The sequence below is a fragment of the Mixophyes fleayi genome, chromosome 4 (genome assembly GCF_038048845.1).
Source record: "Mixophyes fleayi isolate aMixFle1 chromosome 4, aMixFle1.hap1, whole genome shotgun sequence".
Taxonomy (NCBI): domain Eukaryota; kingdom Metazoa; phylum Chordata; class Amphibia; order Anura; family Limnodynastidae; genus Mixophyes; species Mixophyes fleayi.
This window is the reverse complement of record NC_134405.1, coordinates 113,213,198-113,239,165: the sequence shown is the minus strand read 5'-3', so window position 1 is coordinate 113,239,165 and position 25,968 is coordinate 113,213,198. Positions and strand designations below refer to the sequence as shown.

Sequence of the window (25,968 nt, the reverse complement as noted above, 5' to 3'; positions counted from 1 at the left end):
ATAGCTGTGGGCATATATACCAATGACGAGTGGTGTACTTTGTGTACTTTGTTTGCCAGGGTAGCTTTTAAGAACCTCTCTGGCACTGGCGCACCCTTTATGCAAATACAGTGACTCAACTTGAGAGTCATCCAGCATAATGCTCTGTCTTGGGAGTCTTCTTTCCAACAGTTTCCTTGTTTGCATTGTAAATGTTAGACAGCACCACACTGTAGTCAAGTTAAATACATTTCTATATCTTTGGATGCCTTTTGTATACTTTACTTTCAGTTTGCATTGAAAATATACTGTATGAATATAAATAACTAGAAATGCAAACATTCAAGCTCTGGTCCCTTTGTATGTATTGGCATAAAAGGCCTATTTCAGTCTTAATGTATTCAGTTTGACTATGATCTATTGAAACAATTGATCTTACCATTAAATAAAACCGCTGACATGCCATAAATCACTGATAAACTTGCTCAGACTCATTAATGCCATGTACCTAACATGGACATATGATAGAGATCAGTGGTTACTCCAGAAATTTTGTGAATTGGCTGCCTGTGGGCATTTCCATTGGGATAAACACCTGCTTCTCATAAACTCTGCAGTAATAAGTGCCATATTTACTATTTAAATCAGATGCAAGCTGGGTAGTACAGGCCTGCTGGGCATCCTGAAGTTAAGCATCGCCAAATGTAATATGTAGTTAGTCCGTAACTGTTAAACACCAGCTGCAGACTTATGTATTAGATCAGCTTTGCGGTTCTTCTGAATTTTCCTGAATACAGATTTATAAAATGCAGTGCTACTTTAAGACACTAATGTGTAAATATTGAGCAAGTACTGCCTTTGTGGTTCCTCCAGTCTTTTTCAACACATGAGAAGTAACATACAAACCTATACCAAAGCATAAATGATCCCTGTATTTACACTTCTGTTAGTACAGATCATGTTGTCAGGGTATTTTGTAGTATAACAGTTTGTGGGCATTTATTTTAGGGGTAAAGAACAGATTTAGATAATTGACTTTTCAAGTCTTGGGGGTATATTCACTAAACTACGCATTTGTAAAAGTGGAGATGTTACCTATAGCAACCAATCAGATTCTAGTTATAATTTATTAAGTAAATTATACAAAATGACAGTTAGAACCTTATTGGTTGCTATAGGCAACATCTCCACTTTTTCAAACCCGTAGTTTAGTAAATATACCCCTTGGTGTTTTCAGGGGTGCTCAAACTAATCTGCTAATTCCCCCAAAATTGATGACTATATATGCATATTTTACTAATCTCCTTCATTAAAAGCCATGGTGGCACATTAGTTAGGATTGCTGTCTCACAGCGCTTGAGTCATGACTTTGTATGTTCTCCCCGTTTTTGTGTGGGTTTCCTCCGGGTGCATTGGTTTATCTACTGGTAGGTTAATTGGCATCTGACAAAATGGACCCTAGTGTGTGTGATCAGAAATTTTTAATTTAAGCTCCAATGGGGCAGTGACTGATGTGAAAGATTACATATTCTCTGTACAGCATTGTTTCATATGATTAGTGCTATATAAATAACAATAATATCAATCACCCACCATTATGTACCTTTTTATTGCATTATTGACAATGGAGTAAAAACATTGCCTCTGACAAACTTGCTCATTACTTTGTTTTTCTCTCATGTCATTTTCTTGCATTTATCTCCTGTACTAGATTTCAACCTGCCTCTGACTAGTGCTCTCTAGGTTCTCTTAAACCATTTATCTAAGGTCAAATAAAACAGTCCCCTAAAATAAGGACAGTTTGGAGGTAATATTTTTTTGGGGGGTGGGGGTATGCTTAATTGAAATCATCCGGGTACAGGGGTGACATGTGGAAAATAATTTTTTTAGGCATCCCCTACACCTTGGCTCCCTAGGTGACTGCTTTAGTTCACCTCACTATAGCACTGGCCCTGATTTTATAAATTTACTATATGTATATTATAATTCAAAATAAATAATGTTTTTGATTCATATGAATGCTCATTCTATGTGATAGAGTACTCCTGGGCATTATTACTGGGTATATTATATGTTGTTGAGCATATGACTGGGAAAATGGTATCTTATTGGCATAGTACATCTTGCCTGGCATAATACTATGCATGTTACTCAATAAAATTTCTCTGTTCCTAATTAATAGCCAATCAGAGGAAGCACTAGATTATTTAAACCCAGAAGCTATCAGTTTCCCTTGCATTATTATTGTGATTTGTACCTGTGATCTTGCCTTGAACCAATTTGGCTTGTCTCTAACTAGCTCTAATTAAGGTGTTCTGACTCTGACTTGTTTTAATACACTCCTCGTCTGCCTGCCCTGACCTTGGCTTGTTTATGATTCTTTCAGCTCTGGTAACTAGACTCCATCTCTGGCCAGATCTGTTACACTTGCTGCGTATGTTACTTTGCATGCCATATTTTGCTCGGCCCTATCACTGTACATCTTACATTTTGCTATGCGTGTTATCAGAGTGCACCACCACCAGTTAAAGTGTCCCTGAAAACTGTATTCAATAACGAGGATCTGTGAAGATATACTATAGTTTATGCAACTATCCACTACACTAAGTTTAATGCATTGAGCTATTTTTACAAACTGTTCTGATTTCTAACTAGCAATAACTGCATAATACAGTATGTCGCTTAAATCTGAGAAATCTCATTCAACGAACATGAATAACTTACAAGTTGAAAGTCTCGTTGTATTTTGGTGACCAGGTGTTACTTTTTGTCTTGGTGCAAAATTTCCTTTTCTTGTCACTGAGGTTGGGGCCTAAAGCATAGATTTCAACAAAAGGCCGAAACATAGCTGTAGTCTGCCAAATCAACCCGTTGAGTGCCACAACTGCAACAAAAAAAAAGTCATATGGAAAAAGTCAAAGTGATGGCAAATTATAACATAAAATATAGCCATGACACAACTAGCATGTGAAAATCAGCAATATTTTTTAACAACATTGGTAGACTTAATATAATGCATATTGTAACACTGACCACTCTCTTAAACATGCAAATAGGCAAGAATGGTCATATGTTCATGGTTTTGTTATGAAAGTGTCAGATGCGTAACATGTTTACAAATAAAAAAGCATGTTTAATGTTTGTTATATGTGATCCTTACACTAGCAAATCACTGGGACTAAAGGACACATTGTGTGTGAATGTAACAAAAATATAATCTATTATTAATTAATATGTTGTATAAGCAGTTAAGGAGTTTATATAGTTGTCCCGAGATACTATCACTACATAGTACTGTATTCTGTGTAGAGACAAAAATTGCATTACCAATCCCAAATTATAAAATAAAAAATTATGAGACTTAAAACTCCAGTATCACCTACTGTAAAATTTTTACTAAGATGGATCTCTACCCAGTCGGAACCCCCGGGACCTACTATTAAACAGTTTTTTACCTGGTGTTCCACCAGTTCTGTATAACGGAACCAGTTCTGTAACACACAATCAATCAATCAATTCTAATTACCACTTTTAAATGGTGGAGGATTGCATATGCGTCAAGTCCTGATTGTTGCCAGGTCTATGAGAAAACTGGGGGAGCCCAATGAAGAAAGACCCTTAGGCTCTGGCTAGGGGGGAGCACAGTAGTGCAATTTTACATTAGGTGCCAGTGTAGCTTTAATCACACTCAGTAGCCAAAATAAAGTTGAAACTATGTGAAAACGATGAAAAACAGCTGAAGAAACTGAACCCCCACCCAACTTAAAATTTAGCTTTACTTGGAGGATACCAAGTTATGAAAAAATATAAAGTTCTGATTAGTGTTCTGAGGTTTCAAAAATCAGGTGCAGCTCTGCTCTTTATTGATCTTTACTTTTAAAATGGGCATGTTTGAAGCACACATCAGTGTTGTCAATGCCTCTCCCTTGTGAACTCTTCATTTGCATAGCACAAGGGAAAGCAGTGTTTCACCATTAGAGTCTTTTCTACTCCCACTGGGTCAGGGAAGCACCAACTGCCAGTTAAATAGTACATTGTATTGTATCATAACTTGGTGAACTCCACTCAAAACCAAAATGTATTTTAGGTCAAGCATCAATACTTAATAGTACATATGTGGCAGTGTTACTGAGACTGAGCACTAACTGATGACATTACAAAGCATCAATTAATGCAAATGTTATCAACATAATTATGTATAAATACTGTATGTTGGTGATGTGTGTGTAATACCTGCAGATAAGTGAGATTCTGGCACACCTTATTGTATAATGTACAGTATATTCGCTTGGAAAACAATATTACAGTTCTGACGTGTTCTGTAGAAGTGAAGGGTAACAGCATTGTAAGGTATGAAGGTGCATTGTGATTTGCTACATCTTTATCAACTACTAAAAGTAACTGATCTGTAGAGATATGTCTTGTGCTCCTTAAGTCATTCAGCTCCACAGCCTCAGCCTGTTGTAATAATAACTAATGCCCACATTTGGTAGCAATGAAAGTATCTTGTTCAATTCCAGCATACTTTTTACTGTAATCTTGTGCTCTCCATTTCCAGGATGAGTGAATATATCCACTTGAACTGAAATTTCTCCCACAGAACATTCTGTGGACAGACCTGAAACAAATAAGAGAAAAGGGTTAAACAACCAATACACAGCATAAGGTAAAATTATGTCTAACCCTGCTCTGTATCTTTGTATTGTTACATCTGAACACCCAGAATCCTTGTCTTAGTCTCAGTCCTTGGTTTTTATCTTAGCCTATGGTCTTTTGCCTTCTGTTTTTGCATTGTATCTTTAGTATTTTACATTGTGTCTTAGTAATGGGTGATTCCATCACCCATTGTCTAGGCTGTACGTTTCTTGTTCTGTTAGTGTTGCTACCTTCCCTTGTCTCTCTGTCCTGGTTCTGTCACCCTCAGGATGTCCTGCTGAAGCCCTGAAATTCCTCATGGTATTCCTTTACTGTTTTGGTGTCCAGTATTTATTTTAGTTTGACTTTTTATATTATCACCTGCTTGACTGGCCACCATTTCCGCTTGACCCCATACTATGGGATTGCCCACTCCATACTGCTGACCCTGGTCTGTCTTACTATTTAGCATAATAACTAACTTACTGTTAGTTTTTATGACTGTCTTGCTATGCTTATAACCATTATTCCTCCCCGCATTATCTCAGAATTTACCCATCTTGTCTATTTATATTAGTACCTACACTGGGACTCCCTCAGCTACTGATCATTATATTGCTATACTGCAATAACTGTAACTTGTCATCAGTTTCAAGTTGGCCTCCTCTATCTCACCATTTTTTTGTCATATTTTCAATGTAATTCTTTTGAACTACTAATACATCTTTGAAGGGAAAGGTGTTACATCTTGGTGTAAGCTGGATTCCAATTTGATTCCTTTATGTATCAATGTGTGCTTTTGCAGTTCTACAGAAACCCAAAATTAAATGGGGTCAGCCCTTACCCTAAATCCTTTCTAATGTCAGTTTTAGTGAGACGATGGGTTATTTTTTGGTGGGGTTTTTATTTTTCCATTTGAACTACAATGGATCAATAAAAACTAAAAGCTCTGACGTGGTGGTAAAAGCCACCCAAATAGTTGTCATTAAATTCTGACAAGTGTATACGCTCAAAACAACTGCATAAACATTTCATATATGGACTGCTGGAAGATGCAGTCAGGTAATGATACTGATATGATGTTAGCAGAGTCATCATCCAGCCGCACTAGCTCAGTTGTAACGAGAAATGGCCAGATCTCAAACTTCACAATATACTATCCTGCAGTTTGGAAGGTGAAAACTGATAGTGGTGACAATGTGTGTCGGTTTTAAACCCCTAAATCCCTTGCAGTTTAGCCTAAGACACAAGCAAGGGCTGCAGCATAGACCACGTACACTGTCTTCCAGCCCAGCCTACTTAGTATCAGGCCTGATACTCTAAAGGTTGGGGGGGGGGGGGAGGCAAAACAATGCACTTAGAGAGGATTGGTCCAGTGCTGAATAGCACTAGGCCCTTCCTGTTACCCCAGGATAAAAATGTTCAAATATTGGGGCCACACTTGTGTACAAGCCCTCCTGGTTAAATCAATCAATAATATTGTTTCCATTAGTTATATAAATAATATATAGTGCACCTGTTACTTGTATAAATACTATATATTGCTCCCATTAGTTACACAGAGATAATGTATAGTGCCCTCGTTAGTCTTACAATTAATTGTAGTGAACCCTTATAAAATATATTATTGATTCTTTCATTAAAAAAAAGATCCCCATAATTTATAATTAAAGATGTCTCCTAATAAATAGTTACCTGCAATCTTATTTTTCTGATCTGACGTAATTCATATGTAGAATAAAATAAAATACATTATAGGAACGATGACAGCTTTCTTATGCATGATTGGCTGAGCAGCGTAAGAGAAAGCTGTAAGATGATTGTCATCTGCGCAGAACAAATAATGGAGATGATTCTATTAATTTGTGAGTCTGGTAGATTAATTGCATTGCTGAAGTTGTAAAGTAGATATTCGTAATTAGATTGTAAAATGTCTAAGTACACCATTTCTTTGTGCCATAGTTGGGGATTGGCAGAAGATATAGCAGGCATATATTTGTTTATGGTTACACTATATTAAAAATGAACAAAACAATTTGTTAATTCTAAATGCTTTTGGAAATATTGAAATTTGAATTAGTATGGAAAAATTCACCATAAATGCTGCTTGTAGCAATCCTTATGTCAAAAAGTGCAGCATTACCATATCTGCTAACACTTTAAAAAGTAAACTTGGCATCGAGAAGCAGTTCCCAGCTCAAGAGCCTGCCTATATTCTACATTATACTCATTTCCATTAGGCAGAGCCAACTCAGCAACTGCTCAGGGCTCTCAAGAATTTATTTTACATTAAGAAATATTTTTTTGTCAGCATCCTATGTTCCTGAACAATTCTCAGCCACCATTGAGCATCCAGCGCTCAGCGCTCCCCCCCCTAACCTCTCCAGGACATCTGACAATCACAATTGTTCTATCACTGGCTGAATGATGAACTATACAGTACAACAGAGGAGCTAAGTGCAAATATCATCTCAAATTTCAAAGTGCCACAGCCCTAAATTTACTAAGGCTTCATTTCTGTGTGTGTCTTTAACATTTCTGTGAGTTCACACTTAATTGAGCTGTTAATTTACCCTACTGCTGGTCAGAGTTGCTATTAAAAGTGAGAAATGGCTACCAATAGTGTTTTAAGCCATAAAGTTAAATAGTTTTAATTATGAAATTATGCAAAGTTCTAAAACTAATAATATCACACTGAGTTATCATATGATTATTCCTATGAGGTGCCTGATAATTGCTACTGTGTTATAACTGGGCATCCTGGAGGTCTCTTTTCCCATCATAGGCTAGCTCCTCTTGAACAGATCAACAAAATAGCTTACTGTAAATTGTACATTATTTGGCCTTTTTGTCAAAATTTTCTGTTCATGAAGCAGAAAAATAATTTCAAGCCTCAAATGTGTCCCAAGTTTTGTAAAGCTTTAATTTCCGGCCATCTGGCAGAATTCTGTTTAAAGGTTTGACAGCCTAGTTTTTAGGGAACAGTTGTTAAACAATGGTAAATTTACAAGAACAGATGGATTGATCTGGCTAAGGGATATTTGCTTCAAAAAGAAGCTGCTCTCTCTGCTTGGAGTGAAGAGTTGTGGCTGTGTACCAGTGACTGTAACCCTTTATGTAGTTTTCACATGGTATTGATTGATAGATAGATGTCATTTTAAGCTACTGAATAGGACCTTGTGTGACCCCAAGATGATCAACATGTCCAAATAAAATTAGATCAAAATTCATTGCCCATAATTTCTGTCAACAGATATTTGACTGTTTTTGTTTTATCATCTGCTGCCTGCAACAACAGTCCCCAATATGATCTGGTTGCTTGGATTTAGCACACAGAATTGCTGAGTCAGTCCAAATTTTTGGTCACTCTTGCATTTGATCAAACTGGAAATGGCTTCTGTTGCCTGGTTTTGGTCCATAGAGATACAACAATGTATTAGTAGCATATTGGAAAAAAATATATTTGTTTTTATTTCATCAAAGTGAGAAAATACATTTGTATGCACCCCAAGATGTATACACCACAAGATCTCCTGCTTTTTGTTACTTTTACTCAGTAAAGTCCACACTCATACATTGACTTAAAAATTTAATCAGCTAGTTTTACACATATCTAGTATAACAACACAAGTTTATTTTAAATTTGAAGGAGTGATAAGGCTGTAAACAAAACAAACATATATATATAACACCTGCCACCCTCTGTGTCCACTCCTCATCATGAGTTACTGAGCAGACATAACTCTGGGCATTACCAGGGCTCCTGGCATGCTCAGGGAATTGGCTGAAGCTTTACAGGAAGAAACTGTTAGCTGAAACAAACTTTTTCTGCTGTCCAGAAAGCTTATCACACAGTAGATGCTAATGACAATTATAGAATCTTTGGATGTAATTTGTATTACTGAACCTCAAACTCTTCTTAGCAAATTAATCTTCAGCATAATCATTTGTTTTGTCTTCCAATGTCATTACAATACCCATTATTGAAACTTGCTATCATACCTTGGTTCCCTGTCTCTGGAGCACAGACAAAGCATTTCCTTTGCCTGTCAAAACTTCAAGGCAAGTTGCCCAATTATCTGTCAAGGCTTCCTTATAGAATACAGCACTTATCACCTTAGATCCACTTCCAGAAGTCTACTAATGATTCCTAAAGTCAAAAAGCAATCTAGCAGCTCTACATTTGTCTATCAGTCACTATATCTCTGGAACAATCCACCAAAGTCTGTAAACCTAAGTTCAAAACAGAATTTCATATTATAAACATGAATGTACCTGTAATGCATAATTTGCCATTTTATATAATCAGAAAAAATGCATATTATGTACCCAGGTCAGGACACACTTGAAAATGAGATATAGCTCTTAATGGATTATCTTATTTAATGGGTACACTACAGGTAACAAAGTGTCCTTGCAGTGCAAGAGACAATGAAAATCGAATCACTACACCTTATTGGTTTAGTCTGAATACTTTAATTTTACCCAAACACCTGCCACAGGAAGCTGCAGAATCAGTTATCACAAAATATACCTCTGTTTCCAATCAGTCATTTATGGGTCTGCTATGCTTTATATAATATGGACTGTTGCATGGGTTTAGATGAAGCAAACTAGTTGTGATAATTAAACACAGAAGCACACATCTCCCATAATCAGTGGATGAATGCAATGAGTCACTGCCAGGCTTATACAGCTCTATAATTTGATCTGCTGATATCAATCAAGGAACAATGTTCTGATCAGCTGCAAATGATGCATGTCCTTGTAGACAAAGGAAAATTAGCAATTTTAGTGCCATATTAATTGCACTAGAGTGTCAGTAACATACCAAATTAGGTAAAATGAATTGTACTAGATTTTATTGGCCCCTCTTGTCTATAGACTAGGTATTACACTACAACCACATTCTATTACTCTCTATCTGTATATACATGGACTATATAGTGACAAAGGGAGGGTCTTTGCAAAATATGCCAACCACATTATCAAAGTGATATTATTGTGAGCTTTAAATAAAGTTTTTCCTGTTAAAGCCCAACAACAGTCTATTTCTAAATGCCTTTGCTACATGGATTTAGCATGGAGCTTCAAATTATTTATTTTATTATCAGGTAGAGACTGGTTTTATTAGAAAAAACAAAAACAACACAAGGGCAAAATAGAAATAAATAATCTCTCAGCTACTTGTATAAAATAGTAAGATGCATAGCTTGGTTCCAGCTACATATTCTGTTGTGCAGTGGCTGAAGTGGAAATTTAGAAGTGACGGTATGGAAATTTAGATGTGGTGGTATGAAAAATGAAATGGAAATGTAAGTGAATGGAATTTTATAGTTTTACAATGAAGGAGAAATGCTGGTATGGCATAGCACCATATACAACCCCCACTTCCACCACTGCTGTTCTGTCAACAAATCTAAGAAGGCTAAAGTTTCCATATTCAAGAACAAATTAGCAAAAAAAGATTTATTAATAATTTTTGGGCTTTTCCCTCCTTTGGTATAAGTAAATATTTCAATTGCAGTTGTATGTGAAATGTAATAATACTGTGAACACTTCATTGACTTTGCCCAATGTAAAAAAAAAAAAGCTTCAAACACAGAAAATGCCACATGTAATAAAGACATCCCCTATGTTCCCTCCATCTGAAGACTGATCTAATCCATACCTGAGGCAAAACCTAACAGCACAGTAATTTCATGAAAGGAGTTTCTTCTAAAGTGTTAGGAGTTGGACTTTGATGTTTGATTTTTATACTTTGCACAGTGTGTCTCTTCAGCTTTCTGCCTGCTCACAAATCAATGCCTATTTCTAGTTTACAGAGGTGTGTCCATAGACCAGAAAGTAGTTGTGCACCTTAAAGAACTCTGAGTGGCCTACATAGGTACACCAGTGGAAAGCCAAAATGCTATGCAATGTGTATCCATAATGTGCATCCATAAAGCTTCATAAACTGGCTCCACTCTATGTATCGAGAGATGCAATTTAAGCATATGCTTTAAAATAGGATAACAGGTAGAATGAAAATAATCATGAACTGTAGTATAATGTTCTTATTGATATTTCTGTAATGGAAACCAGTAACTATTTATACAAACATTTTACTGTGCGACCTCAATATGCATTGTTTGCATTTTACACGGGTATATATTACAGATGGAGTACAATTTATTGCAGGGGAAGATGAATTTTGCAATAACCTGTTTCTAAACACAATTATTCCAGTAGCTGCTGCTGGAGCAGTTAGGTAGCAGGTATCCTTCTTTCAAACATACACAAGAAACAGTCAGGTCAAGGCTTGTCTTGAAACATTTGGTGCCTAATTACCAGAATACAAGTTTCAGGTACCCATCCTAAGCACTGATAGTGCCCCTGAAACATTATGCACTCTTGTTATTCAGCAATAACATTGGGAATATCTCCCTCAGATTGAAAGTTGAACCTTGGGTTACAATTTTTTTTTTTTTTTTGCTACCAACCAATATTCCCAGCTATTCACACCTAAACTCATCATACTCATCATAGATGTAACACTAGATATTACAAAATCTACATTTAATTCTTACTCAATACACACTGCTCTAAATGAACATGCACTGTACATGGACTTTGAGCAGCAAGTTTTCATGAGACTGTAATAGGAACAGTGCCATTGCCATGCTCAAGAATATAAGTGTTTAAGCAAAGTGGCTTCCTCTAAGGTGTTAGAAATAGCTTTTGTAATGCCAAATCAAGCTATTCTAAACACATTTGTGAAGGCTACAAAGTGCTCTTTCCTAATGGTACAACTTGTTTACAGCTATAATTTTCTTGTTGACTACAGGTTCTTGATGTTTTGGGCACACAGTGACACCTGTAATTTTGTCCTGCCCAGGTCACAGAGTCTGTCTAAGATGTGTCAAATAAACTAACTACCCAGTGAGCCTGTAAAATGCACAGCAGGTCTAAACTGCTCATTAATATGCACAAGGGCAGCTCTGACTGGAAGCTGTCAATGTACAAAGCCAAAGCAATTCTGTTTAAGACCTTTGCTGTGAGCAGCTTGTGTTTTCGTTTAGTCTTTTCTGCAAAATTCATATTAAAATCTTCTTTGCTAGTTCTTGATACTATGTTATTACAAGAAGGGAGTAACAAAGGCTACTTCTTGCAAAATGTAACAAAATCATTTTGATAATGACTGATGAAGCTCTTTCTATTCCGGTGAATCTTTTTATTCTCTATGCCTCAGGAATGTGATGAGACTCATTTAACAGTTATGCAAATATTCTGAATTTAGATTAAATTGAGATTTGAGGGTTCTTCAACAAGACTTTGCTTAACATTTGATTGATTTACTGTGTTTATCTTTAAATGAGGTGAATAATTGTTTAAACAGCCAATGGTATGCTTTACAAACGTATTTTTATATTATACCGTCTCTTTTATTCTATAAGTATGACCATAACACTTTCTTAATGTCATACACAGGAGTATAAAGCACTAATATTTTGCTGCTGGGTTTAATCTCTGCCTCTTCCTCCCCATTATTGTCTATGTAGTGTTGGAAAATGCTCCTGTGAGAGGAACCCAAGAGAATCCCTACATAGACTAAATGGAACGAAAATACAGCAACTAAACACTCCTTTTCTTTATCTACAAAACGCTGCCATTTTGTAGCCCAGTGTGACATTATCCTTTGGTAAAGTAAAAACAGCTCATGCAAACTGTGGGTATGGAACTGGAAATATGAATTTTCTATTAAAGAATAAAGGCAGACTGTTTATATTTGCATCATTTTTCATGGGAGTGTGACGGAGCATGTGTACCTGGCAGCGTGTTTTAGTCCAAATGATGTTGTAGTGAACCTAGAGGAATACAGCTATAAGGATTAACCAATAACATAACTGGGGGGAATAAGGCCTAATCATAATAGCAGTGTAAATATGGTATATCAAATGAATCCATTGATAAATTGAGCTACTAAAGTGTAAAATGTGAAGTCATAGGGTCCGGTGTATGTTTACTTGATGGCTTTGCCCACCTCTATGTTAACAGATAACAGCTCTACATTCAGAGGAAGCTGAGCAGCTTCAAAGGCCCCTGGGGTGAACTACATCCTGACATAGGAGAGTTTTTTGACACCTAAAGAGAACTTGGACAGACAAGAGGGAGCCATTCACAGCTTGTGGTCTTACACAAGGAGACCATATGAGAAACTGCTATATTTTGTATAGGCAAATATATTTCAGTTTCCAAAACACCACTTAAAATCAATAAAAGTAGTGATCAACCACATATTCATAAATAGCATGATGAAGAACAGCCTATACGTCAAATAAAGTATTCTGTTACACACAGAAGCTGAGGAAATGAGTATAAGCTCGACTAATACACTGGACCTAGGCCTGTTTGGTATCAATAAATTGGTAAATTCGTAGTGGATCTATTAATAATAAAACTTGGTGCACTTGACACTCCACATGAAAGTTAGGTCACATAGCAGAATTGGGTATTAACTCAGGGAACATGAAAATCGTGGTTGAAAACAGTGGCAGAGAGGTGGAGGTGGTGAAAGGTGTAAAAGTGTCTTTAAAAAGCTGAGACAAGTTACAAGAAATTTTCAGCTCTTGGGGTTCAATCTAATCAAGGATTGTCCATCTCTTCCCCCTGCCCCAGGCATACAGATTATCAGACGCAAGTTTATGCTCTGTACATTCATCCTATTTATTTTTGTAACTGTTATGCATTTTATATTTGTATGTCAACTGTTATTTAATTGTTTTTATTACCTGTAAGCATTGTATCTTTTTGTATATTAAATCTAAAACTTAATTAGTGCTGTCCTTATTGCTCCAAATAAATTCACAGCCTTTTATCAAGAAGATTGCTTGACCATGCTAATCCTTAAAATGCTGAGGTGTGAATTGTGAATACATTTGTATACCAAGCTTTGTGTGTGCCTACATGTATATTTATGTCATAGAGCCTTGAGGGGTTAAGTGTAAACCCTTTTGATTGCTGGTGTGTCTTGCTAACGTGTGTGTAGCAAGGAGTGTTCATTGTGTGCCAGTGTGAGACAGTATATTGGGGTCTATTGCCCTTATTCAATAGGTGGTTGCAAAACCAAAGTGGGTGTGTTTGTGTGAGGGCTGTTTGGGGGCAATTTGGCAAATCTGTAACCCGTGCGATAGGTGAGAGGAAGATTTAGTGCTAGAATCGTGTGTAACCCCATACAGTAAATACTTCCAAGTCACAAGTGTGCAGAGTGCGGTTTGTGACTGGTAAAGGTAGTCAGGAGAGGTTTTCCTGACAAAATAGAAGTGTTATATTGTTTGACTTTGTGAAGATAGGATTAGATATTAAATCAGGTATTGGCTAGAGGTGGCTATTCCTGACAGTTGTTAATTCTTTCGTTGTCAAGTCATGCACATTATGAAGAGTAGACTTGGCCACGAGTGTTCCATACAGAATGAAGAATATATGCAATAATGTGCCTGTTTTTTTTTACAAACAAATGAAAAACTGGAATTATTAGTTTGAAGGAGATATTCTAATAAATTTCAAGGTTTCCAGATGTATTTTTGAAGATGTTTCTGGTTTAGTAGGAGCCCACTTATACTTTTTATCCATGCAAAATGGAATTTTTCCACCAACTTCAACTACTTTGCAGTAATTGGACCTCGCCAATGATTATTATTATTATTTTTATTATCCTTTATTTATGAGGCATCACAAAGAGTCGTTTAGAAAGCTTACTACATTGTCCAGCCGTCACTTCCTTAAATTACCATCTTAACAGCAGGATTCATAGTGTGTTCCGTGAAACTGACGTCATTGAAGTCTGCTGGCGTGTTCAGTCCTGGGAATTGTTTGAAGTGTTTTTTTTCAAGTTCTCACTATTAGAAATGTGTCGGGAATGACAAGTTCAGCCTCATCATGTTGGAGATACCCATGTCGGAGTTTTCACCACTGATATAAGGTACCCAACCCATTTGGGGAAGAACTTTAAGATTGCAGACATGCACAGATCAAGTGTTTTTTGAGGTTCGCAAATGGCCTTCTCTGTGTATTACTAATCCTTCTTTGTCCATCTGCATCCACCCAATAAACCAAATTTTCAGGGCTGATTAACAACGCTAGTATAGCACACAGTAACACAATTTATAATTCTTTCTAGCAGAGCATTGTGATTTGTTTACTATGGACATGTCATTACAATTAAGGTACCCGCCAACTATCTTAGCGGGTTATCTCTATTTACCATCAGTGGCAGAACTATCGCTGTTGCAGTTGGTGTGGCAAGCTCAAAAGAGCATCAAGGGTGTCTCAGGGCATCGCATCCCCCAATTCCTGTATGGTCTGGTGTTCTGTTCTCACAATGCAAGTCATTTATGATGAGCAAAATACAGAATGTGATGCACAATGTCCACTATATAGTCCATGATCAAGACCACAGAAAATCAGGTAAGGAAGGGCCAAAATACCATTGCAGAAGGCAGAATAGTGTTGTCTGAAGGTAATGTATGAACACAGTGGTTATTCAGGCCAGTCACTCCACAGAAGAGCGCACGGTGTGCCTCACACTTTTTGCCTATAATACAGGATTCATTAAATGGAAACATATGAGCTTCTGCTTTTCAACTGAACACACATTTTAACTTAGCGGTGTGGCATTTCCCAGCAGATTTATCTAATGTTTAATAGACAACATCTTTAATGTGATTCTGTGATAATCAAGAAAATATGAAATTGAAATTGAGAGTTTGTAACTATAATAAATATGGAGAAAATCTAATCTCCAAGTACATTTCCACATATCAAATACTCAGAGCTGCCAGGCTTTTACAGGCACCAGTGAATATATGAAACAAACAGAAACAAATGATCTGTAAACAGGTTGAGAAATGAGAGCTAGGACATTACATTGGTTTTAAGATGTACTTTACCTTTTATCACATTATATGTTTATGTGCCTTATGTTATGACTACAGGACAGTTCTGTAAACAAATCAATCTAAGAGTTTCTTCCTCATCTACACACCTTAACACTGAAGATTTTAGGCTATTTATTACCTAGTAAATATATATATTCTGTTCCTTGTTGCATCTACATCCCTATAACTTTATATTAAGACTGTAGCAGAACATTGGAAGACATATGTTAATGCCATTTACATGATTCCACGTTTTCCCTCTCTAAACAGTGAATGTTATGAGTTTAATTTAGACAAAAAGAGTAATACTCCACCTCACACGAGTGTGCTACAGTTATATGCATAATAAGCCATATATTCATATACATCCATGTTATAGTGCCACAGGGGAAAAATTTTAGTAAATTAACTATATGTTACCCCAACACCCATCGGCAGGGGTGTTGGGAGGAGCCCTATTGCTTCAGCATGTTTGCTTCTGGCTATTCTCCGGCTAAACGGGACATCACATTTGGAACTGACATTAAGGATGAGACTGTTTGTTTGTTACATCACTCTCTTTCAGTAATTGGATATATTTAATCTACAGCACTCACTGCTAATTACACTCTTTGCAAACAACCTCCGGAGCAAATTTTGTCACATGAAGGGTGAGATTGTTCGCTTGTTTCATTGTAAGTCGACACTCTAGGCAAATTGGATATATCTAATCTACACTTACCGCTACTAACACTCTATGTGGACACTCTTCTTAGTACATATATGACATTATTATATTCCACAAGTTATATTGAACTAGCCTGCTTTCTTTGCAACAACTCAACAGAGTTCTGACCTGGCTGGATATCTCATTCATATGCATTACATTATGGACTAACTGCTTGCTCTCAGAAGGTGCACATTATTAGAGTATTTATCGCTACTTACTATTTTTTATTATCATAGTATTAAATAAATGTTATATTTTTTATTTATCTGTAGGTTTGCGACAATTGTTTTTTATTTAGATTTATGTTTCTCACAAATCATTCTCTAGCGCAGTCCTATCTGTGTTTTCTATCATTTATATTTTACAGCGATTAAACCATCTCCATGGACAGCTGCTGATATACTGATTTGCGCCATCTCTTGATGTGACTCTGTGTAGACAATGTACATCTTTCTACACTAGAGGGACACTGAGGTTTTTATGATTTTTTTAGTGTTCAGAATTAGGATCAAAAAGGTCTCTCATTTTGAAAATGTGTCTGATCTGTTATTTAATCTTGTTGAACATACTCATACTTTATAGTGTCTGGGTATGCTAAGGTTTTTGATAGTTTTCTTTAATATTCCAGATATGCTCTAAAATACATATGTTTAAGGGTTTCTTGGTTTTGCCAATATATTAAAGCCACAGTTACATTTTATTATGCAGATTACAAAGGAAGTGGTACAGTTTATTGTTTTAATCTCTCTCAATTAAATTCAAAATATCTCAGTGTGTTTACACACTTTATAGGGGTAGAAAACCCTTGGGGGTATATTTACTACACTGCGGGTTTGAAAAAGTGGAGATGTTGCCTATAGCAACCAATCAGATTCTAGCCATCATTAATTTCTTACATTCTACAAAATAACATCTAATTGGTTGCTATAGGCAACATCTCCACTTTTTCAAGCCCGCGGTTTAGTAAATATACCCCCAGGTCTCTTTATAGAGCATACTTAAAATTAGAGGTTTTTCTACCTTGGAGACAAAATTATTTTAAGGGTTCTTATAAATGAGTTTAGTTTTTCAGGGAGATGTTTTGAGAGGATCAGATCCATCTTTAGAATACGGCAATGACTATTAACTTTTTTTTTTAATGTTTAGCTCAGAGGTATTATATTGCGCAATGAATAGGCAACATTTTTTTCTTTCTTTATCACCACCTTCAGAGTCCTGGGAGTTATTTTGTATTGTATACAGTTCACTTCTTTCAATATTTTTACAAAATAGCTATTACTATCAACATTTTTAAAATTAGTATATGTAGTAATCTTATTACCAACATTTATTTGGGTCACACCTTGAACCAAATCTAAAAATTTATTTTCATCCTTCAATTTTGAGGTATATTTAAATCATGTTATTCAGTTAATAATTAATTGACTTCATAAAATCTTTTATTTCATATACTTTCTTTTTCCCAACACTCCATATACATATTTCCAGAATTGGAGGTAGAGGTGGTTACCATTGCGTCTCACAAATTTTTAGGTAATACTGGTCTATAAATGTAAAATAGTTATGTTCTAAAACAAAATAAATACAGTTGAGCATCAACTGTTGTCTCCTTTTTGAAAGTTCTGGATCAGACATTAAATAATTCACTACAAATTGCAATCTCTCTAAGTTTGGGACAGAAAAGCGACTGTATGTCCACAGTACACCATTTAAAGCTACTCTTACACTGGAACTCATCCAAAATCACCAATATATATCTGTTGAGGTATGAATTTTAAAATATATCCATGTATTCTGAAATTTTCATTGTTAGAAAGCCTATCCCAGAAAACAATGGGGTGTCCTGGGGGATTTTCTACCTCCTCGTGGACCTTTGTGAGATGGTAAAATGATGGATTAATTTAATATTTATACTCATCTAAAGTTGAAATATATAGAGGGAATTTAAGTCAACGCAATTTGCCATCAGAGCCATGTATGAGGTGCGCCAGTGCACACTTACGAATTTTATGGTTAGCAAAACATTGGAGATTTTTGCTCACACCTCTATGACCAGCAATGCTTTATTGACCTAACATCTGCGCAGCCTCGTCACACAAGGCTCTGGCAGGACATTGCTAGGAACGGAATTTTCAATTTTCTGCAATCCTTATCACCCAAGTCTTTTTCAACATACTTCTGCCTATCTATTATACCACCCTATCCCCGTTAACTGCCTGTTTTATTACTATATTATATTTGATGTTACATTTTGAAGCTTGAGTTTCATGGTAGGACAAATACTTTTTCTCATCTTTGCCAATATTCTCAAAAGCTTTTTTTTATCAGTTCTGAAAACAGGTCAACATAGCTCACTTCTGACACTAGGAGACAAAAAGTTAGATTTAAGGCCTTAAACCCAAAGCAGCCTTCTGATTTCATAACTCCTCATAGTTTCTCAGTGGAGCTGAGTTGTTTCTTAGGTAACTCTCCATATCCATAATATCCCACCATACTTTCATTTGTTTTATTAATAATCTCTGGTTTTCCTCCAATGCAGGTGGTACTGTAAATGTATGACCTGCCAGAGCATGACAGGAAGTGGGGTCGTGGCTATGCATGTTTGGGAAGTTCCTGTTTTCTGTTCTAGGTATGTATATTATGCTGAGTATACACGTTATGTTTCAGCTTTGAGAGTTTTCGCTCCAGTCTTTCTACACCCACATCTACAGGTACATTACAGGAATATTTTTTACAGATTTATTCACAAAGTTAACATTAAAAAATATTGCACAGTGTTAAGATCTGCTTGAACTAAGATCATGAAACATAATTGACTAACCCACATTTCAGTCTCCAAATAAAAACATGAACTAAGTTAAGGAAAATAACAAAATTATAATCTGCATAATACAATTAATAATGTAAATCTTACAAACGAAAATTGTGGCCCCTCAAAAATAAAGTAAGGATTGTGGTGGTAGTAAAGATTAGTGAGAATATTTTATAGTAAGCGTCACTCGCTATTTTCAAACCAATAATAAATATATGCTCCAAAATATGCGAATCTATCTCAAGGAATCAGTAACACAGTTTAAAATAATGCTGGCCAGATCGGTGGTACTTGGTTTTCCGACCCTGAAATCACAGACAAGGAGGATACCTACAAATAAAAGTCGATGACTATAAAAGCGACATGAATATAAGAGACGGCAATGGGAGGACTCCACAACTACACACTTTAATCTAAAGTGTGTACTTGCAGGGATCTGAAATTGCCGCTTTAAATAGAGATTTCACTATGTTGCTCTGTGACGTGACATCAAACTGAAGTGCCGGCAAGCAGAGTGTTCACACTTAGTACCTGTCAGCATGGCGCTGTCTTCGGAAATGTGCTGTGCTGCTTTTTAGGTAAGTCTTAATTTTGCTTTTCTAGTCATCGGATTTTTTTGTAGGTATCCTCCTTGTCGGTGATTTCAGAGCATTTTTTCATTCAATATCTCTTGCTAACTCAATCTTGAGCTTGTGACAGCAGAAGAAGAACAGTGGGGAAACAATAACACCCAATATTTGTTAAATAGGCTTCCCAACGCTTTGCATGCGGAAGCTATCGTTGGAGAAAGCCACAAATGTTATCGGTGCCCTCGATAAATAGGGTGAAACCCTATCTCCACTGAGAACACACATTTTTGCTGGAGATAGAGCTTTTCTCACTTTAATAGACCAAGTTGCTGAATATTTTTATTTTACTACACTGTAAAGCTTTGGCATTTTACTATGAACCTGGTGCTGCAACTGTCGGCTGCAGTTGTCCCAAATGGCTTTAAGAGTAAAAGTTAAAGACTGTATATATATATATCTGTATATATCTATATCTGTATATATCTATATATATATTCATGTATATATCTATATATATCTATGTATATGTATATCTATATATGTATATGTATATCCATATATGTATGTCTATATATGTATATGTATATCTACATATGTAAATATATATCTATATATATATCTATATATATATATATATATATATATATATATATAGAGAGAGAGAGAGAGAGAGAGAGAGAGAGAGAGAGAGATATAATAAATTACTTCTAATGTTGACTGTAATTCTGAGATCCATTTACTTTCAAATACTATTTAGCAATGTCAGTTGAAAAGTATTATGAATTGCCATATTGCAAGTGATATTAAATTTAAATATCCTCACCTCAGCATCAGCCATAAAACGTTCCTTCTACTTTAGTACATATGACAGGTACTAATTTAAGTAAATATGGCTGCTTATTACATTGATGAAAATTTAAAAGGAAACCATTGTGCAGTATGTCAGAATGAAATACCATTATGGGTTTCATGTTCGGTTCCTGGATATGAATTCTTTCAAGTATTTTAACACTAATGATGAAAAAAATTGCAACAAAAATGCTATGGCTATGTGGAGCTCAGCTAAATAATGTTACGAGGAAAAGCATACCAGGAGCAGTGATGGTAAGATTTGGCAATGTTATATGTGTTTTATTAGGATTTAGGCATGGTGCTCAAATTACAGAAATAAATCCCATACATGTATTCATTTTTAACTGTTTTTACTTCATCATGAGAATATAAGAATCGGAGATGTCATCCTTTATTAGTGTCATTTGAAGTTTTATAAGGTGAGAATGTGCATCATAAGAAGACTGCCCAGAATCTACTCTTAATGAGCTATAGTAGAATATGAGCTTAATTGTCCAGCTACTAACCCTGTCATTTTACAGATATAGCAGAATACATTGCTGACACGTTGACTATAACTGAGCAGAAAAAGTGTTTTGTTTCTTTTTAAATAATATTCAATGTGTCAACCAGTCATCCCATAATCATAATTGCTTAAATGGCAAAGGATGGCATAGATCCAGCTTGTGACATATTTCAGTCTACAAACTGGGAGTCTAGAGTGGATGAAATGTGGAGGAATGATAATTAAAAACAAGTATAAAACATTGAAATGAAATGTGTATTTAAGAATAATTAGAAATAATAAGAAATAACCTCATTTCACCATTTAACAGTGAACACTTTGCACACAGTACACATCTAGAAGTTTGTTTTATAGGAAAAGATTAGATAGGTGGGCACAGTTCTCAAAATATCTCTGTGCAACAAGTAACAGCAAGAAATACATATTTCAGTAATGTGTGATATTATTATTTCAGGGAAGTGATTTGTGGGCACTGAATGGATTGATAGCTGTTATTAAAGATATGCTTAAGGATGAAGAAGTCAATTCGTTTTAAAAGGTAAAGCTGAAAACTACTGTAAGATCCAAAAAGGCCATATGCACATGGGATTGGAGACGTCTAGGCTGACCAAGATTTAGTATATAGAATAAATGAATGGTAAAAGGTTTGAGTGTTGAGTGAGTATTGCTAGGACATGGAACCAGTCCAGGCTCAAAGTCTCAAACACTCTCTACTTTTTAAAACTTACTATTTTTCATAATAATTTTTTTCATTGACCTAAACAAATTATTTTATATAATGAAAAATATGCTCCCATAGTACCAAGTTTGAGGTATTTCAGTCCTGATTACCACTGGCACAAGTGAGGGGCTTTGCTGTTGCTCTTCAGAATATGTAGATGTGGTCTAGGAAGGGACGTGGCCCTGATGGAGACGGAAATCAGTAATCCCTTGTGTGACAACACTAGTATAGGTATAATAAAGAGAAATGCATTCTTTTATTAGTGTGACTTGTAACGTTGTACTAGTGAGTAAGACTATGAACACGATTAACTTGATTGTGAGGCTGGGCCTTGGGTTTTTGAGAACCTTCCAAAGCTCCTGCTATCTAACAGGCTACTCTGAGTTGCTTAGGTGGTATCTGGGAAAATATGACAGACATATATTAATGTAACCAGTTAACAAATTGTCCAAAAAATATTCATTTATATAGCAAATAAAATCAAACACGTGCCCAGTACCCATATTTACTGTTTCCAGATATATAGAGTTCTTATAGAGCTCTGCTATTGTTTAAAACATCCCAACAAATATATGGGTCATAACAGTCAACTTGTCATTGTGACATTTGATGAAACAAGGGTAATTTATGATATATAGTATTATTTTAGACAAGTACCTGAAATTAGAGAGAGTTAATGTTTAGACCATTTTGTACAATAATATGGACTCAGCAGCAAGTAACAGCCTTGGTACATTACTTGTCAGAAACTGTAGAACATCGCTCTCTCACTGTCACTTTAACATATGGATTTTGAACACAGAAGCTGCACTGGGTTAACATAACATATATAAGAATGTTGTATATTATTGTCTAGCAAATCTCCTTTACAGAAAAAAAAAAACAATTTAGAGAAGTCTTGGGATTTGGAAAGCGAAGCTCATGGAAACATATTGGAAAATTAAAGCTCTGCTTTGGTATTTCAATCCACATGAGATGAGCTTCCTTTGAAAGGAGATTTGTCAAATGAAGCTCCTACCTACTGTGATTGATTTCATTGTTCCAAACTTTTTCTAGTACTGTATATCAGGAATTGCAGTGACAGAATCAATAGTGTGACCCCACTGGAAGGACAACATATGGCTTTTATTTTTTAGTGGGATGTGGCATGTATTGAAATATTGTTTATTACATTTCCTCCCTTCACAAGGAGCAGATGGGCAGTGTTAACAACTGCGAGTTACTCCTACTGCATTTCAATCCATTTTAGTAGCACTTTTATTGTTATCCACCAAGTGGAATTTTGTTTTATTTTTATTTATTTTATTTTATGCTGCACAATAGGAACTGTTTGATGCCAATACATATAATTCAAAATAGTTACTTGGTTATTCTGGAAAGTGATAATATGATAGCTGTTAAATATAGTTAGATCTACGGAAGGCCCTAGATTGTCACTTAAATAGTAAGGCCATTAATCAACAATGTGTTATCACGTTTGTGTGAATGCTGCCTGTGCACCTAGGGCCAGGTTTGTGGAAAGGTCACATAGCTGAAGACCTAGGGCAGCAGAAATGTTATATGCTGTTTTAGTTTTACTCTCTTATTAAATTTATTAACTATGCCTCCAAACATGAAAACATCTATGATCTTTTTAAATTATTGTTAGAATTAATTTGTTATATTAATTAGTGGTAGAATAAATGTATTACATACACATGGTAAATGAGGCGTTATGTACAATGAGGCTCTAAAGTTCTGCATCTAAAATGGAGTGAGCTGCAAGGAAAAGTGACCTAAGGTGACGAGATTAGTAAATCCGAGCCACAGTGCAACAAAGATAAAATGCAAAGCTGTAATATACCTTGAAGCAGATGAGAATTTATTTTAAATGAACACTACAGTTATACTGAATGGGAAAAAAAATCTAATACAATTCTTTACCTTCCTTGGTGTTGCAAACTGCCTGGTTTGGCAAGACTCTCTCCACCCTACAGGTCACAGCGCCATACTGGTTACATAAATGTGTTTAAGACATTGTAGTACTGTTAAAAGAATTATTAGTTTATTTTATTGTTTGTCATTCAATATTCTGAGTATTTATATTATATTTTATTATATTTTTATTTGTAATATTGTTATATTTATTTGAATATTGTATTATTATTTTATTTTCTTTGAGTTATATGGTGTATAGATATTGACTGATCGTTTCATTTTTATTTAATGATTTCTGCAATAATAGGGCATTGATCATGATAGTTTCATTGTTTTTGCTATATTTTTATTTTTTTTCCCAAAAAAGGTAAAGGAACTAAAGGTCCTATTTCAAATACCTTATTATATAGCACATTGCATAGTTACGGCTTTGAAAAAAAGCTCTGCTCAAAATGTAATGCTAGGACCACACCTGTGCATATATCACATTCCGGCCGAAGCAGACCCCTTGAGATTATATTTAACATGCTTATCACCAGGGTCATCTTAACAACATTATGGACCCCCAGGAAAAGCAGTGCACCGGGCCCCTATATATACATATATATATATATATATATATATATATATCACAATTTTTTTCGAATCCCACTTAACTTACCTTTCAATCGCCCTGCTTTCCGAGTCCGATCCCCTTCTCTTCTTCATCGCTGTCCTCCGCTCCTCCGTGCTGCGCTCCTCCGTGTTGTGCTCTCAGTGAATGTCTGGTGTGATGATGTCATCACGCCCAACATTCACTGCGAGCGCAGCACGGAAGTGGGGACCAGGGAGGGAGCCGGATCGCTATCAGGTGACCGCAAAAGGTAAGTTTTTCTTATTTTTTTGTTGTTGTTTTCTTTTTTACAGAAGTCCTGCCTTGGGCCCCCTTGTCCGCTGGGCCCCTGGGCACCTCCCCATCGTGCCCAGTCAGAAAGACGGCCCTGCTTATCACTGTCATGTGAATATGATTTAGCTTTTTTTCTACAGCTGTTTTTATTACAACTTTTGATCTAGAAAAGCTCCCCTCTATTACCTATCATTACTTTATAATTGTGTAACATTATTTACTATTTATTACCTGTAAATAGAGTATACTTTTAATGAGCAGCATTCTGACCAGGAGAGGGTTTGCAATATTTGACCAAGAGGGTAAATGCAAGAAAGTGGCACAGGCTTTTCTACCAGTGCAGCACAACAACAAAAAGACACAAAACATGAGACCACACTGCCCCACAACCCAGCCCACTGATATTCATGATAAAATATTGTGGGAATGCAAATCAGCATTAAAAATTCAACATTTTATATGATTCAACACTGCTTTGAGGAGACCTTACTGGAAATGACATTCATATTCAATCCAGTTTAAATCGAAATAAAATCAAAGCAAATGTTTAAATAACAATCTGACTCAACATACTGAAACACATTGCTCTATCTCTATATTTATTTAAACACTTAAACTAAAAATACTTGTCATTATGCTATGTTACCATGAGAACTAGGTACAGGTATGTTGTAAGTCATACAGGATAGATATATATATAGATATATATATATATATATATATATATATATATATATACACATATATATATATATATATATATATATATATATATATATATATATATATATATAAAATTTGGTTCATACACATAGAATATGTACAGCATTTCACTTGACATTACTTTTGTGTATATGGGTCATATGGGGCAGCATGGTGGCTTAGTGATTAGCACTTCTGCTTCACAGCACTGGGGTCATGAGTTCAATTCCCGACCATGGTCTTATCTGTAAGGAGTTTGTATGTTCTCCCCGTGTTTGCGTGGGTTTCCTTCGGGTGCTCTGGTTTCCTCCCACACTCCAAAAACATACTGGTAGGTTAATCGGCTGCTAACAAATTGACCCGTGTGTGTGTGTGTGTGTGTGTGTGTTAGGGAATTTAGACTGTAAGCTCCAATGGGGCAGGGACTGATGTGAGTGAGTTCTCTGTTCAGCGCTGCAGAATTAGTGGCGCAATATAAATAAATGGTGATGATGATGATGTATAGTATTGTCAACCTTAAAAGAGACATTTGATTTTCACTGATGAAAGCAAACTAAGTAAAAACAACTGAATTTTGAACTAGGTCTAAAGTTTGGGTTTTGTCCTATAATTAATGGGACACATTTGTACTTTCCATTCGGACATTAGCGGCAAAGGGGATTTTTTAGACTCATATTGCCCAATATAAAAAAGAGAAAGAAAGTAAAGACAGTCTCAATGTCCTCTCATTTTCATGATTCAATTTAGCCATAAATGAAGCATAAC

The 25,968-nt window shown here is 35.7% G+C and overlaps 1 protein-coding gene across 1 annotated transcript in view; it reads right to left on the bottom strand.

Moving 5' to 3' along the window:
- Nucleotides 1-25,968, bottom strand: part of UNC13C (unc-13 homolog C) — a 444,227-nt gene that overhangs the window by 4,589 nt on the left and 413,670 nt on the right. Inside the window, exons 30-31 of the mRNA XM_075208024.1 lie at nt 4,505-4,597; nt 2,704-2,863 (exon numbers count right to left, since the gene is read on the bottom strand). Coding sequence (XP_075064125.1) covers nt 2,704-2,863; nt 4,505-4,597 — 253 coding nt within the window. The remainder of the gene's footprint in view (nt 1-2,703; nt 2,864-4,504; nt 4,598-25,968) is intronic.